The sequence below is a fragment of the Aureobasidium pullulans genome (genome assembly GCF_000721785.1).
Source record: "Aureobasidium pullulans EXF-150 unplaced genomic scaffold scaffold_20, whole genome shotgun sequence".
Taxonomy (NCBI): Eukaryota; Fungi; Ascomycota; class Dothideomycetes; order Dothideales; family Saccotheciaceae; genus Aureobasidium; species Aureobasidium pullulans.
In genome coordinates, this window is record NW_021941040.1 from 286595 (window position 1) to 302771 (window position 16177).

General features: G+C 51.7%; 4 protein-coding genes across 4 annotated transcripts; 1 reads left to right on the forward strand and 3 right to left on the reverse strand.

Moving 5' to 3' along the window:
- Positions 1-626: 626 nt before the first annotated feature.
- On the forward strand, positions 627-5025 carry M438DRAFT_338285 (uncharacterized protein; the record flags this gene model as incomplete). The annotated part of the gene is made up of 2 exons (XM_029904100.1): positions 627-3167; positions 3226-5025. 2 exons carry the CDS (start codon positions 627-629, stop codon positions 5023-5025), a joined length of 4341 nt encoding a protein of 1446 aa, XP_029757379.1.
- Positions 5026-6177: 1152 nt separating this feature from the next.
- M438DRAFT_338286 (uncharacterized protein) lies at positions 6178-7941 on the reverse strand (the record flags this gene model as incomplete). The annotated part of the gene is made up of 6 exons (XM_029904101.1): positions 6178-6980; positions 7034-7270; positions 7328-7382; positions 7451-7666; positions 7728-7761; positions 7826-7941. 6 exons carry the CDS (start codon positions 7939-7941, stop codon positions 6178-6180), a joined length of 1461 nt encoding a protein of 486 aa, XP_029757380.1.
- A 2092-nt stretch (positions 7942-10033) lies between these two features.
- On the reverse strand, positions 10034-12286 carry M438DRAFT_280167 (uncharacterized protein; the record flags this gene model as incomplete). The annotated part of the gene is made up of 2 exons (XM_029901151.1): positions 10034-10960; positions 10997-12286. The coding sequence occupies 2 exons, from the start codon at positions 12284-12286 to the stop codon at positions 10034-10036; spliced, it is 2217 nt and encodes a 738-aa protein (XP_029757381.1).
- A 906-nt stretch (positions 12287-13192) lies between these two features.
- On the reverse strand, positions 13193-15047 carry M438DRAFT_338288 (uncharacterized protein; the record flags this gene model as incomplete). The annotated part of the gene is made up of 2 exons (XM_029904102.1): positions 13193-14150; positions 14200-15047. The coding sequence occupies 2 exons, from the start codon at positions 15045-15047 to the stop codon at positions 13193-13195; spliced, it is 1806 nt and encodes a 601-aa protein (XP_029757382.1).
- Between the last annotated feature and the right edge of the window lie 1130 nt (positions 15048-16177).

Below are 16177 nucleotides of genomic sequence, written 5' to 3' on the forward strand. Positions count from 1 at the left end.
TTTATATTGCCACCAGGCATAGCGTGGCTATCAATTATTCGGGATCTCTTCATGGCGAGTTATAGACGAGAGCGTAGAAAAGCGTTCTGTCTCTTTCCAGGCGTAATGCATGTGGCCCTTGGAGTTCTATCTGTGCGTTATTCCTACTATCAATCAACCCTGAAGTCTACTCATATTTCGCCCCCTGTGCTGTTGATATCACTCTGTACACACGCGAAGGCTTGCAGCCAGTATCAGACGGATGGGCTTGTGACAGCTGATTGCAAGCGAGTGGTTGTGAATGCATCCTAAGTCACGAGAGAATTGACGTAGTCACGCTCATCGAGGGCCCCATCAGAGCAAGAGCCACAGCCAATGGCTCGAAATGCATGAAAATGAAAATCACGGAAGGTATTATTGTGCTTTCTGGATGCTTCACTCGATTCGTGCGGCAGAAGTTGTTTCACAGAAGGAGCATCCGGTGGCATGTGAAAGTCGTCACAATCTTAAGCCCGCACAATCGCCGTCGATCTGTGGGGGATCTGCACGGCGGCGACTTCCGTCCTCACTGTCGAGTTGCCTTCCATCTTTTTACTACTTCCTACCAGAAACCAACCCACCGTGGCTAGATCCCATCAGTGGCCAGGATGGCATCGACGGTCAATACTGGAGTCTCTTCGGCTGTCCTGAAATCACAAACCCCGAAACAGAATCTCATCGCTCAAGGCGCGGAAGCGTTTCCAGCATTCTTTGACAATTGCCGAGATGCTTTTCAACTTGAATATAGTGGCAGGCCACGCAAACGTGCAAGGCTCGAGGACTCTGTTGAACTGTCCCATTCCCCTCTCGGATCTGGGATTACTATCGCACGTGTCGAAATTCACCTTCAACAAACGTCAGATGCTGCCAGGCATGTCGGCACATCGACAGTACTGGAAGATGACATCGAGGTCGGACTTGTTGACAGCCACGGTTTGGACACTTCGAAGCCGTTCTTCACCTTGGTCGGTCATGTCGGCTACAAGAAGAGCCCTTTGCTCGAGTTTCGGACAACAACTTCTCTTCTACCAGACACTGTGAATTTGCTTTCGCGCGTCAAGAGCCTGGAGAAGCGCTCAAGACGTAATGTCAGGCCCGGAGTGTGCCACTCTACGTGCCGTCTGCATCAGTCGAATGGTCCGTCCGGTCCCACATACACGCTAGAGTGTAGCATCATCTGGCTCAACGGAGAGTCTGCTTTCGGAGCTGCTGCAAAGAAGGAAGATTGGGACACTTTGACCCAGTTCTATCCGGAAGTCAAGAACAACCAATCAAAATCTTGGACACCACAGGAATTCTACTCTAGCGTGCACTCTCCGTCGGTCGATGCGCCCGAGTCAGAACTGACAAAACGAAAGGTATTGGAAACCGATCTATATCCCTTTCAAAGACGTGCTGTTACTTGGATGCTTGATCGAGAGAGTTCCAATCAGGAGTCATCACGAAGCCGTCTATCTTTCACGCCGGCTAAGGACATCAACGGACAGCCTTGCTTTGTCAGCCATCTGGAGGGTGTCATTTGTTCCGCCTCACATCTCAGTACTTTTGACGAACCCAAAGGCGGGATTTTGGCCGAGGAGATGGGCCTTGGAAAGACCTGCGAGCTCATCGCATTGATATCGCTCAACCAGCGAGATTCTTTGGATACGAATACCGTGCATGCGAACACAATACCTGCGCTTACTAAATCTCGAGCCACGCTCATCGTCACACCGACTACCATCTTGCAGCAATGGATGGATGAGTTGGCTCGACATGCTCCTAGTCTTTCTGTCTTACACTACAAGGGCGTCTCTGACCCAGCATTGACCAAGAAAGGAGCTATGCCCATACTAGAAGACTTCGCTCAACGAGACGTCGTCATCACAACATATTCCGTTCTCGCAAAGGAAGTCCATTACGCCGTCGACCCGCCTGAACGTTCGCTGCGACAACGCGAACGAAAACACACGAGACCCCGAAGTCCCCTTGTTCAAACGCACTGGTGGAGAGTATGTCTGGATGAAGCGCAGATGGTTGAGAGTGGAGTCAGTGCAGCAGCTCAGGTTGCATCTCTCCTACCACGTGAGCATGGATGGGCTGTTTCCGGAACGCCTCTGAAGAAAGACGTGCAAGATTTGTTCGGGCTTCTGGTCTTCCTCGGCTATCAACCATTCTGTGACTCCTCTGCAATCTGGAAACGGCTGATCCATCAATACGGTGACTTGTTCAAGACCTTGTTCGGCCGTATAACTCTGCGTCACACAAAGGATCAAGTACGACATGAACTTCGATTGCCTCCTCAGAGAAGGGTTGTTCTGACCTTGCCCTTCACCCAAGTTGAAGAACAAAATTATAAGACACTCTTCGAGGAGATGTGCGAAGAGTGTGGATGTCGTCCTGATGGTTCTCCTCTGAACGATGACTGGAACCCAGAGTCACCTGCCTTGCTTCAGAACATGCGAGCTTGGCTTTGCCGGTTGCGTCAAACATGTTTGCATCCTCAGGTTGGCGGCCGCAACAGGAAGGCCCTTGGACGGGGTCAAGGACCATTGCGTACTGTGGCCGAAGTGTTGGAGGTCATGATAGATCAGAACGAAACATCTATTCGCACAGAGTCTCGTCTTGCTATCACTACGCAGCTTCTCCGCGGCCATATTATTGGAAATGCAAAGGACGACGATCACAGAGCCGAGAAGGCTTTGGAGATCTACAAATCCGCCCTCGAAAAGTCCGAAGCAATTGTTGCCGAATGCAGGGTCGAAGTTTCCAGAGCAATTGCTCGCAGGAGTGACGCCGAAGTAACGCACAATGGTATCGGAGGAGAGGAATCGACGGAGGAGACATCCGAAGGCCGGAGCAAGGTGTCGCTGTACTCGGCTCTACAGCTTCAGCATGCATGCGCTTTCTTCATTGGTACGACGTACTTCCAGATGAAGTCCAACACCAGAATCACTGAACCAGACTCAAAGCAATTCCGAGATCTGGAGGAACAAGAGTCATGGTACTATGATGCTGCGAAGCTGATTCGTAAAGAGCTTCTCAGCGAAGACTCTGCCAAAGCCGAAGAGCTCATGCGCTCGATCGAGCAAGAAAAGGATGATGTGATCCTTGAGCCCACCAAGTTGACAGCTATGGAAAGTCCTGGAGGCGTAGAGAACGTCAAATTGGTGAGCCTTGCTTCGATAAACTCCAGAAAGAAGAGCTAGCCTGACTAACTGTCCACAGGTCCACAAAGCCCGAGATCTTGCAAGTATTCTCAACGCCCAAGCGGAGCTCATCGAAGAGTGGAGAGCGAAAGTAATCGAGCTTCTACTCAAGCCTCTGATCGACAAGGACGAGGAAGGCGTTGAAACTACTGGTGAAGAGTACGAAGACTCGACAAAATCACAAGACACTCTAAACGCATACCTTGATGCTCTACGAGCCGTGATTGCTGACCGCTCAACATGTATCACTGGCCAAAGTGCGCCTCTTGTCGACCAAGAGATGAAACATCTGACTCAAATGGCCAAATTAGGTAATGGTCATGCACCAGAGCTTATACTCGAACTGCTAGCGAAGCGTAATGGTTTGAAGCAGAAGCCTGATGACTTACTGTCCCTCCGTGGTCTAGTTCATGAGGTTCGCGGTATCGAAACAGCACTTGACTGGCAAGAGGGGAACGCACGCGTTCGTGCGGAGCTCCACATCATTCGCGATCAAGCAAAACAATTCGCTGCCATTACGCAGGAAGAATCCGACTTGTTGAAACGCCTTGACGAGATGATTGAATTGTTCTCGGCCACAATGAATCAGCGCCTAGAGTTCTATCGTCAGCTTCAGCAAATTTCGGACACTGTAGCCCCTCACAAAGACGATTGGGACGATACCCTTGACGTGGCTGCCCTCGAAGCCGCGACTCGCCGACAAGAACAGCAAACCAGGTCACTCCAAACTCTCAAGACCAAGAATAGGTTTCTGCTACATTTACGCGACGAGAGCACGAATTCAGACGAGACACAACGTATCTGCGTCATTTGCCAGAGTTCATTCGAACAAGGTGTCCTCACAGTTTGTGGTCACCAGTTTTGCAAGGAATGCATATCTCTCTGGTGGTCGGCTCATCGTACATGCCCGGTCTGTAAGAAGAGATTGGTTCTCGCAGACTTTCATCAAATCACATACAAACCGCAGGAATTGCAAGCACAAGAAGAAAGATCTGAGCCTTCCTCGCCGGGTCAGAGCTCGAGCAAGATCTCGACTGAGTCACTCTATGCCGACATTGGTAATGATACTCTGGCACAAATCAAGTCTATTGATCTGAACGGCTCCTTCGGCACCAAAATTGACACTCTCGCTCGACACATATTGTGGATCCGTAAGAACGATCCGGGAGCAAAAGCAATCGTGTTTAGTCAGTTCAGAGAGTTCCTTGACGTGCTCGGCACCGCATTTAAGCAATTCGGTGTTGGTTACTCGCGCATGGGAAAGCCAGGCGCTGTTGATCGATTCAAGAACGACGCCAGCATTGAGTGTTTCCTTCTGGACGCAAAGACCGACTCCTCCGGCCTCAATCTAGTCAACGCTCAATACGTTTTCCTGGCGGAACCACTCATCAACACGGCAATCGAGCTCCAAGCCATCGCTCGCGTCCACCGTATCGGACAGAAACGACCAACCACCGTATACATGTACCTCATCGGCGACACGGTGGAAGAAGCCATCTACGAAATCTCAGTCGCCAGACGTCTAGCACACATGCAAAAACGAGACCAAAGAAGATCAAAATCCACAACTCCGGCTCTGGGCGAAGCGGCCATCGATGCGGCAAATTCGCTCGAGCTGCAACAAGCCCCGATCTCGAAATTGCTCGCTCAGGGGAATGGTGGAGGCGAACTCGTGCCTAATGATGATCTGTGGAGTTGCTTGTTCAGTCGTGCTGCGAAGAGTCAGAGACAGCAAACTGTTGTTTCGGCGGAGATGGAAGCGGAGGTGGGAAGGCATTTGCGACAGGAAGCTGCAGAGAACAGACGTGATGGAGTTTAGTCGCTCATGGACGAAGCAAGAGCGATGAATACTGTTTTGCAACAGAACGGACAATGACGAAGAAGGAGCGGGAGGAGCGGAACAACACGCAGACTGAGCACAATAACAATCGTGTGCAAACAGGCAAGACACTCATGAAGCTGGAATAAGAAACGTCGCAAAGACGTATTCTGTAATTAAGTAGCTTTGATAATTCATAATGTTGACCCGAAAGAAGCAACCAGATAAATGCGAAATTTCCAAGTGTTGTCACTCATTCCTACATGAAAGAATCATGATCAAACTGTTGAATCAATTCATCCATCCATCAGGGTGATTATGGGAAGAAATTCAAAGAGCGATTCTTTGCCATCAAAATAATCAGCAGGAAAAAAAAAAAAGACCAACCTAAATCAAATCAACCCCAAATCATATCGCTATCCTTGCTGCTGTGAATATATCAATCAACCATTTTTGCAAACACATGAGGGACAAAAACAAGGGAAACTACGATTATCTACACTTGATCGACTGAAAGTGTTCAGGTTAGCACACCAAGGACCATCTCCTTTCGATCTTCAACTGCAGTGACGTGAGAATGTAAACTTTCTGCTCTTGCATCATAGACGCCCCTTCTTCTCTGTATTTTGTACTCTTATACCCTGTTGGATTGGAGTATACATATACAATGGTATTTTTTCGAGTCAAACTGATCTGGTCTCTCGGGAATATGTCACTGGCATCTCCACTTCTTACCTGTTCTTGTTCATACACGATGAAGGAATTTTTCTAGGTGTAGTTGCTCCCTCATATGCAACGCGTGTGAAGAAAAAGGTTATCGGTGAAGAGCTTCCATGGTGTGAATATATGCACAAGAAGTGGTATACCGGCTTATGATGATACAGGTCGTGACCAGTACGAAATGACAGTCTCGTGACGTTCCTGTCCAAATAGCGTTCTGGGATGCTGTTGTCTTGTTTCTCCTGATTCTGCGTCCTCTCCTTACTCGTCTTCTTTCTACACCCTACTATAAAGCGGCGACTGGGCTCTGTGCGGCGAGAGAGGGTTGTCGTGTTATCGCACGGGTTCGGTTTTGTTGTCACTGTCGGGCACGCCTGTGGGTGTTCGTCTTGGGCTGAAAGACGTGATGGGAGTGTGAGTGGCTGATTGGTCCTATGATGTTCTTCGACTGCTTCCTTGGTGACTCGAGTTGGACGAGCGCGTTCCGTCGCGTTCGACGTGTTCGGTGGCACGTAAGAGTGTCGAGAGTGAGGCCTTGTTCTGGAGGTCCAGGTCTTGAGAGTCCTTGAGGGGCAATAATGGCGGGGGATGTAGCGGGTGAGGCGGATGGGGCGTACGTCGGGAGGTCGGAGATGAATACTGAGTGGCTTGGGCCGAGTGCTGGCCGATGCCTCTTGGGTCGATGGGAGGTAGAGTGGTATGCAGAGGCCAGTTGAGGAGAGGCGTAGCGTCGGAAGATTTGCGTGAGCTCATCGAATCGAGATGGCTGAGCGGGGGCAGCGTGGTGGTGGAGGGTTTGGGTGGACCGCTACTGCGAGTAGCGGGATAGGAGAGGCGAGAGCTGGAGGGCGATTGGGAGCCATCGTCGGATTGAGTAGTGGCTGTGGTGTTGGTCATCTGTCTGTGGATGGCCAGAGGAAGACTGGGCTGGGTAGACGATCGCCAGGCGGAGTAGGAAGACACGGTGCCCTCATCCGAAGGAGGTGCATTCTTGGGGAGAGGAAAGAGGCGGAAAGAATCGACATTGGGCGAGGCGTTGGTTGGTGAAGGTAGAGCCTTGATAGGCGGCGAGCCACTTCGATCGTGTGTGCCGTCTTCGCCCTCGACGCCATCATTGCCATCGACATCGTCGACACCATCGGCACCATCACCTCTCTCGTCTCCGTCGGCGACCGACTCGTCCCAGCTGCGATTCTGGCTACCTCCTTTTTGTAATTTGGGCTTCTTGAAGTTCTCTAGCAAGAAGCATGTCAGCAGTGCTAATACCAAATACAAAGGCGGGACCGACCTTGATGGTTTGATTCCGAGTGTTTTGCTTTAAAGTCTATTAGATACTCCTGGTACTCCTTGTATTGGGGCGTCTTCTTGTATTTGCGGAGCTCCGAGTAATACTTGTCCTTGAGAGTCTGTGCTTCGCGTTCGCAAGGCTCCTTTTCGTGCGCTTGTAGCTCTTGCCAGCGCTCACCTACCAGTTTCGCAATTTCAGTAAAGCTAAGGTCCTTGCCTCTGAGTTGATCGCGTATTTCTGTATGGTTTCCTGTCAGCACTTGCTACAGCGGGACTCAATCAGGACGAAACCAACGGTTGGAGAAGATGACATATGCAGATGGCGGTCGTTCTGGTGCGTGTTCGTCAGGCTGTACGCGGGCTGTGTCAGTTTCCTCTTGATCTAAAGGCAACTGCGTACGCGTCCTGGATGGCTTACTTTGGGGTGCCGTCTGTACTTTCGTTTCGACCTTTGGGGTGCGCCGTTGGTCTGGCCTGCATTGTGCTGGTTCTGGTGACCATCTTGATGGCTTTGTGAATCCCGGCCTTTCTTCGAGTCGTCTTGGCCAGCAGACTCGTCAACGTGTGTGGACCGGAATGGCGAAGGCAAAGGTGTCCTGTCCTTGGACGCATTGAATATCGCTCTCTGGAGTTTCTGCCATCAATGGATTAGTGTCGGTTTGGGAAATTCTGATTCGGGCTTCAAAAAAACGCACCCTCCGATGGCCAAGCTTCACTCCGAGAACCTCTCTGTAGACGGCCATGTGTCAGCAATGTCGTGTGTATGCAGCCCGCCGGCAGTCCGCTTACTCACAAATCAGCTTCTGTTATGTCCATGAGTGTTTCCCATGTGTCGAAGCCCTCGTCAACAAAGGTATCATGATAGTGCGATAGGTCTAGCCGCGAAAGCTGGGATTTGAGGTCGTTCATCATGAGCGCGACAAATGTTCAAAAAGCCCCGTTGCAAGAGACAAGGCTCTGGGGTTAAGGAAGAGAGATGGCCAATTGTGCCAGCGAGCACTAGTACGAGAAGTCACGCCTGATCAATCGAAGCCGCAGTCACGATGACATTGTGAGTGAACAGCTTGAGCGGTAATGGGGAATGACAAACGGCGATGGTGAAGCCCGATTTCGATGGACCAACAAGCGCAAAAGATTTCGGTCGGCGCTCCGAACCAATCCCTTCGTTCTGGGGGGGCCTTTGGCCCTTCGCCGCTCGAGAGTCTTGGTAGGATGCCGATTCACTCGCGCCGTGCGATGAGCGGCGTAGCTGATCCGTGTCTGTCTCGCTGAAGCTCGAAGGCTGAAGCTGTTGGGCCAGGGCCGCCAGGCGGTGCAAAGGGGAAGAGGGAAAGCCTCCGACTTTCGGAAAGGACTCCGGGCGGGGCTGTAGATTCACACGCGACGTTCGAGATGCAGAAGTTCTGCTGAATGCTGAGGGATGTGGCAGGCGAAAGCAGCAGCAGAAGAAGTTGATGAAAAGCAGGAAGGATCTGTCCACGAATGCGATGTAGGAAGCAGCATGGCGGATTTAGTGTGGATGTCCTTGCTTTCCTTCTCTCAATAGCCGAACCTGTTTGTCCATTTTGGTTGTTGTTGCCCGCATGCCCTTTCTCATCACCGATGCATTTTCACGATCTGGGAAATTTTTCGCCGGACGAAAAACAAACAATTCGGCAAACCATCTTAATGCGTCGCCCTTTCGTCTGCCCTCGATGCCATCGGACGATGAAAGGGCGTCAGACTATTGCTTCATCCATCGGTGCATATAACTTCGATGTGTGCCTCCTATTTCGATGTAGGCATTTCTAACTTTACGTGCGATCGGCGGACTGGTCATGTATTACGATGTTACGGAAAATGGTAATTGATGAACGCTTTTCTTGGCATCCGGTGGAGCCGTCACCGTCCCACCGGCGAATCTTCTATTCGCCCATTGCTTGCCATCATAGAAATTCGCATCCGCTAGGTACTTGAATCCGCTAGTCGACGCTGTGCGCTGACATGGGAAAAGTCCAATCTCGATGACTTTCCCTGCGCACAGGAACTGCGCAGGCGACGAGAACTGTAAAACTTCCATTGCTAGTGTGCCCACTGTTCCGCTCCGTCGACGGACCAAGTGACCGTGTCCGCGACCGACTTGGGTGCTTGCTTGTTTGCGAGCAATGTGCTGATTCGCGCCAATAGGGCTACCTACCTAAACGAGCTGTGCTACATGGCACGCTGTAAGCTAACAGTTATTCGAGCATCTAGGTTCATAAGCCAAGAAAATATAGCTAACCCTTTGTTCCGTGTTTTCGAGAGAAACGTGGACGTCACACGAAACAGGAAGTTGCAATTCCAACCGAGGTCTTAGACTTCGCTCCGCTTCGCCTGAACACTTGTTCCATCATGATCATCCATGAGAAAGAAAAATGCATGATGCCTACCCGATTTCTCGATGCCCGCCGTATGTGGATACGCAGCACCTCCGCCCATGCACATTTGTTTCGCTTTCGCTTTCTAGAATACGACTTTTGCTTCTAGTTGGGCCTCGGGTCCAAAGACCATGCAACACTCAAGTGTATAATATCGCACGTGCACAAGACGATCGATTCGAGAAGGCGAAGAATTACGGCACTAGGTGCAAAATGCATCAATGTCCCTCGATTCCCCATGTGTTAGAGTCTATTACGCTTGTAGCTGTTAAGAGTACATGATGTAAGTCCTGCCTCGTATATCGAACTCTATTACATCGACTCTTGAGAGCCACATGGACGCGTACGGAGTATTGATCCACCTGTCAAATTGCAGAGCATGCGGTCCTATCTGGATATAGCCATACTCGCGAATATCAATGTATGTTCTGACAGCTGTACAACTGGCTCCAGCACACTGGGAGGCTATATCGAACAGAGGTCACTTTAGGCAGGGCAAACGGTTTCGATGGACGACTGCGCAAACCTCGGAAACATCTTGCATCTCCGATCTCCAGGCGTCATCACGAAAGAAGGACGATAGTGACAAAACTCTGCTTTCATTTCTATCGATGGTATCGCGGCAGATTCTCTGATGCGCCTCCTGTCACTTCATCGCCACCAAGTACGTACTCGTTCAAATCATCATCTATAATTAACGGCGCAGATGGCCCAGATTGTGTGTTCTCCTCCTCGTGAGTATTTGGTGATAGTGGCGGCCCGCTTGCAGAAAGCGCCAGCTGTCGTCGTTGTAACTCGTGCTTGTCGTCTGTTGGCGGCAGCGCACTGCCGTTCTCAGTCGTATTGTGGACATCCTCAGAGGTATGTACCTGATGCGTTGTTTGCGTGGACGCTCCAGCAGATCGTGATGAACCCGCGACGGCGGCCCCATGATCTTGGTAAAAGTCATCTTGAGGCAGTATTGGAGCAGTCGCTTGCTCCGCGCCTGCAGATGCTGGAGGCATAGAAGGTGGTTGACTAGGCATCAATCGTGCCTCTGCCCGACGTAAGCGTTCCTTTTCAGGGAGAGATTCCTCATTCTCCAGTGGAGGAGGTTCATGGTAAGCAGGATAGTAAGATCCATCATACTGATAATCATGGCCTGGATCCCACTGATAATCTTCCGCACCATAGTCGTAGCTGGTGCCGTACTGGTAATCGAGAGAAGTGTTGGGATCGTAATCATAGCTGTAAGGACCAGAATGCTGATAAACTTCGAAGTCATGACTCGATACCGTCGAGTGCCCCTGCTGTTGTGCCACAACATATTGTGTCATGTCAGGATTATCTTCCAGGTTGTGTGGCGATGGCGGGGGTTCGGTTGCTTTGCCCTTTCCCTTTCTGTTATTTCGTTCACTGTCAGTCGTTCCGACGACAACTTCGAAAGTACATGTCGCGACAGATTTGTCCCTACGAATAGGGGCAGTGTCGAGAATACCGGCACCGTTAAGCATCAGGAAAGGAGTATCATCGGGGCCATTGAACAGGCTGTTCTCTTTGTTATCAACAGGACGCGAAGCAGCAGAGACGGGACCACTGCCGTGTTGTGACAGATATCTGTCGTGGGTAAGCTTGCCCTGAATGTCCAAGACAATCTCAATGTAATATCGAAAAGAGATCATAGCTCCTGGCACAGAAGTAATGGTGGGGAATGCACCATGGGGAACGCCTATTTTAGCATTGATCTCGGCTGTCAACGAAACAGGATCCACATATAAAGGGACCAGAATCTGAGCCAGATCTTTGCGGAAAGTGTGGCTAGAACCAGCGCCCGATAAGGACAAGCCGCCGAGACCAGTTATTGACTTGGGATAATAGTCTTCGTACTTTCGCTTCTGGCCATCGGACACGGGACCTAGAGGCAGAGCAGGATGCATGTCGACACGGGCCTGGCGGTATAGGGTGATTATAATGCCGTTGATGCTTTTAATATGTTTTGTATGGTTGATGGAGATTCTCACGGGGAAGCTATCTCCTCGCAAGCAGGCGCCTTTAAGCAGCTCAACGGTTGCAGTAATGAGCTTGTGCGGCGTGTCGCTGAGACTGCTGCTCACACGGCTGTCAAGACTGAACTCGCTGACTGAGGGTGTAGGCGGCTCAGCCTCATGGGTTGGTGTGTTTGGCGTCCTCGTCGGTAGAGATGACGGAACTTTCGGTGGCTTGATCTTTCTAGTGACAGGCTCAAGTGTGATAGTGCGTGGTTTTGGTGGTAGCAAGGGCGCAATGTCGACGCGCTCGACTAGATAGATTTTTTGGTCATGCGACATGACAGGCGCGATTGTGGTGGGGCGGGTCAAGGTGGCCGTGAGCATGTAGGAAATGGTGCCTCGTTCGAAGTCGATGCTGCTGGGGAGGTCCATATCGTCAGGGAACTGGACCTCAAAGTCGAAGCGGTATACGCCCTCGTCCAGGCGACCGTCGCCGCATAGCACCGACTCGTCCTCGAACAGCGAGGCGAAGCCATTGCCAAAGTATTCGCCCGACTTCTTGCCTCTTCCCTGTGCGCGACCAATGCGATTGGTGTTGCCGCGCAGCTGGTCGGCCGTCGCGCCGGGGGTGCGGTAGACCTGTGCGAAGCCGTGTAGACAGACCGAGACGTGGGTGACGCGAACAGGCTTGACGACCTTGACGACGACGCAGCCCTTGACACTCTCGCCAGGCGAGTACTGCTTGTGTGGATCGTGGGCCTTGATGTGGAAGTCGGCAATGCTACGGCCCTTTTGCGAGAACAATGGAGACGCGAATCGGGAGAGGATGCGGCGACCGGCCGAGGGAGCTTGCGCGGGTGCTTGCGATCGAGGCGGCGACGACGAGCTCATGGTGCCGCTATCACAGGAAGCATCGTCACCGCTGGCCAGAGACGCGGTTGTCGTCTAGCGTGAAGGTAGTACTAATCGGCGCATTCGGCCAACACTCTCCGTACAAGTCGTGCAATATTAGGTTGGTGAAAGTGACAGTGCGATCCTGCTCTTCCCAGGGAACCTGACCCCAGGGCCGGAGTCGCCCAATGTCGCTCCTGCCATCTACCTCTGCATTCTGCCCGCCTCGTCTCCGCCGCTGACCCTTGCACTGCCTGCTCGTACCTCGCCTTTCTTATCGACAAGCGTCGCATCGTTATTTGCTTTTACTGGTCTCCTTTGTAGATAACAGCACTCGAGCACCGAAATGTCCTTGACCATTGACTTCGCGTAAGCCAAGCATCTCTTGACGCTGCATGCGATTGCTCTCACTTCAAGGCTTCAAGCCCTCGGCGCCTGCCAACACTCGCTCACACTATATCGCGAACAAGCTTTTAAGCGCTCCTGCCCGCTGCCATCCGCAATCCTCGCAGTCACAACACCCATGCGACTAAAATCCGATCGCCAACCACTTCTTGTTTCGGCCTTCAAATAAGCTTCGACACACGAGACCTCAGACAGGCACCGATCAAAAGCCACTTTTCGCAAAGAGCGAATGGGTCGCCTTAGCGAGATTGTCCCTTTAGTGAATCACAACCACCTTGACATGCCCTTGTACGGAAACCGTCTCGTGAATAATTCCCATCGTGCTATTTGCTTGTTGCAAGCGCTGAGTACTGCCTCGTCTTGACAAAAGGAGAAATGATTTGATGATCCACCAAGGAAACAAAAAGAAGAAACAAGAGACATTGACAAGAAAGGAACAAAGCAGAAAATGAAACACGCCGTGCGCCTTGCTAAACCCATCACGATTCTCCTACCCTGTCCTCAAACCTGACCGTCCCAACTCCAGACACGATCGCCGTCCACATTCCTCCATTGGCCATTGTAGACCTTGTCGGCGCCCATCATGACTCCGATGATGCGACAGGCGGCACTGGAGCTGGCACATACAGCTGCATCAGCATGTCCCACAACCGCTAAGTCGAGAAGGTATGCACGTCCTACGAGCTCTCTCAGCATCAGGACAGCCTTTTGCATCTCATCGCCCATTCCCTGGTTCGGCGCTGACGGATGCCCCTTTCCGAGAGAAAAGAATAACGAGGCATAGAAACCGCCCTCCCAACCAGAGTTCTCGTCGACATGCTTGACATATGCAGAACCAGGAGCGCGAATAGGTACAGCGGGTTCCAATGTTTTCTTGCTTGCAAGGACGATGCGTTCTTGAGGGCGTGAAACGGTGAGGTGAGATGGGAGGGTATTGATGAGATCGTGCGACGAAAGAATGTCCGGGTCATCAGAAGCAAGTAGGAGAGCGCTGGGTTCCATAGAGGACTTGTTTGGCGAGAAGGAAGCAAAGAGCTCACTAGCTGCAGACGTGTAACGCTCGAATGGGAGGTAGTCGTGGCTGTATTCGACCTCAAAAGGATGCAGATCGCCACGACGGATATGCATGCCAACAAGTGGAGTTTGAGAAGCGGATGCAGCGGCACGCATGACGGTCAGTTTGTGTGCCAAGAAGGACCCATCCTCTCCTTGAAGCTGAAACAGGTCCTTGTAGCCCTTGCGGACGAGATCGTAAATGGGGCGATTCTTCTTAAAGCCATGCTTGAGTGATTGCTGATATTCGGTTCTGAACGCGGGTCCAAACGTCCAAGGGAGAGTAGCGGCAGAGACGACCAGATGGCGAGCACTATGGGGACAGGGGAGAACCTGGTTGGCCGGTGGAGGTGAGCATGAGGATTTGGGAGGCTGCTTGAAGTATGTAATGTATCTTCCGTATGACCTGAAAGAATGTTAGCATGTCAGATGTTTCGATATCAGCGACAACATACCAATTTGAATCGTCAATGAAGAAAGTGCGACCTTCCTTCCTGGCAACGCCATAGCTCAACCAAAGAGCGAGCAAAGTGTTGCCAAATCCGGCTTCGCTGGTCTCCATGACAAATGTTAAGCTGCTCTGGCAGACAGGTAAGTCCGAGTTGCTTCCGTTCGCATGGCCGACCACGGAGATGTGTTTCTGCTCCTCCGGCATAGCTGGTAGAAGATGCAAGGTTTCGGCTTCATCGACCGGCATGAAAGATCTGTCTGCGGCGTAGTACGGTCGCTTCCAGAAATGAGGTCTGCTTTGCCCTTGGATCCTGGACGTACGGCCAGTCATAGCTTGGACACTTTTGCTGACTCCTTCGCTGGCTGAGCATATGTGACTGTATTCATGGTACTTTAGGGGAAACCCATACGAAGGCGGGATCGAGACTGTCCATCGAGGTTGACCGTGCTGGTCCTGGAAGATCAAAGGTGTTGGGTGGTCTGGAACAGGCGCGCCGTTGATGAGGTCAATCTGTTTGTCCGCATTGGCGAAGACAGCATCGAACTGAACATCACTTCCGAGCAGGGGGGCCAGAGTATAGCATATCAAGACGACAGCCAGCACGACTAGCATGACCACTGTGCGCGTTCGGGGCATTTTTTGCCAGTCGTCGAAAAAGCCATGATGGTTCTCGCGCGCGTGTTTAAGCAAAGGTGACGGCAGAGGGTCGGCGTCTTCTCTAGGCGGAATCCATAAGAACCTGCCCTTTTCTGCACTGTCTTGAGCGTGGTCGGCTACGACGGGCGATGTGTGGGCTGAGGCGAACGAAGCCGTGGATGAGATGGAAAGGTTGGTATTCCTGCGGTCACGCATACTGCCTGAACGAGTGCCGAGTTGCATGAACTGTATCGTGGGATGCTTGAGTAAATGCTGGATGAGTACGAGAGAAGGCCGGTGGAAAGTGGATATCAGAAAGCGGTTGTGCAACCCGAAGCTGACATGTGTAAGATGAGATGCAGTCCGGCTGTGCTTCAGCTAATCCGATGAGTCTTGTATCACAGAAGTACCTCTGTCACGCAGGGAATGGCTTAAAAGGGAAGAAACGAAAGAAACAAGACGAATTGAGAAGAGAAGAGCGATCAAAGGCAGTTAGAAGGACCGGCTTCTGACTGAGGTTGTGAATAGACGAGCTTCCAGAGCCGCGAGAGATGCAAGTCGCAGAACGGTGCGGAGCCTGAAAGTTGGAGACTGGAAGAAAAAGGAAGACCGACAAAGAGAGCACGACTCGCCCTCGGCAGGAGGTGCATCGTGCATATATGCAGCGTCGTTATCCACCCAAATGCCCCTCTTGTCTGTGCGGTGGCCGGGATCTCTGACCACCCATCCCTGTTTGCCTTTGGTTTGCTACACTCTCCAACACGAGACGACCTCATCAAACCATGGCGGCCTATCCTCATGTTCATGGCAGCTTCGGATAGCCGTTCGCGCGGTAGGGCTTGCCTCAAGTCGGACGACCTGTCAAACCCGTTGTCACAAATCTACGTTGTGGCAGGCGAGTGTGAGAGAAAGAGTGTAGCTGGGCATGTGAAACGAGCCTAACTTGAATTCGGCAAGGCCGGCCTCGGCCCGCCCGCACCAGCCACCATCCGGCAAACCAAAGCTTCCAAAGGCTGGAGCTTCTTGAATGCCCTTTCATCCTCCGCGGATCTACGGAGTAGTGCATACCAGATTGTGCTTCAAAGACGCTCTCTGATTGCTGTCCACGAGGACGGTTGATCCCTGAGGAGTGCTCCCATCATACACATGGATCCAATGCCATTGCCTACCCGCCCGTAAGGGCATCAAATACAAGCGAGGCATCCTGACTCGACCTCATAGTGCTGCATGTCGTCAAGCCGCATCTGCCTCAGTGGAGTCGCGGAACGAGAAAGTTGTGCGGCTGTGCTCGTGTACTTCAAGGCGGATATCAGAGGCCAATCAAGAGGCTTGGGGGCCTCGACAAC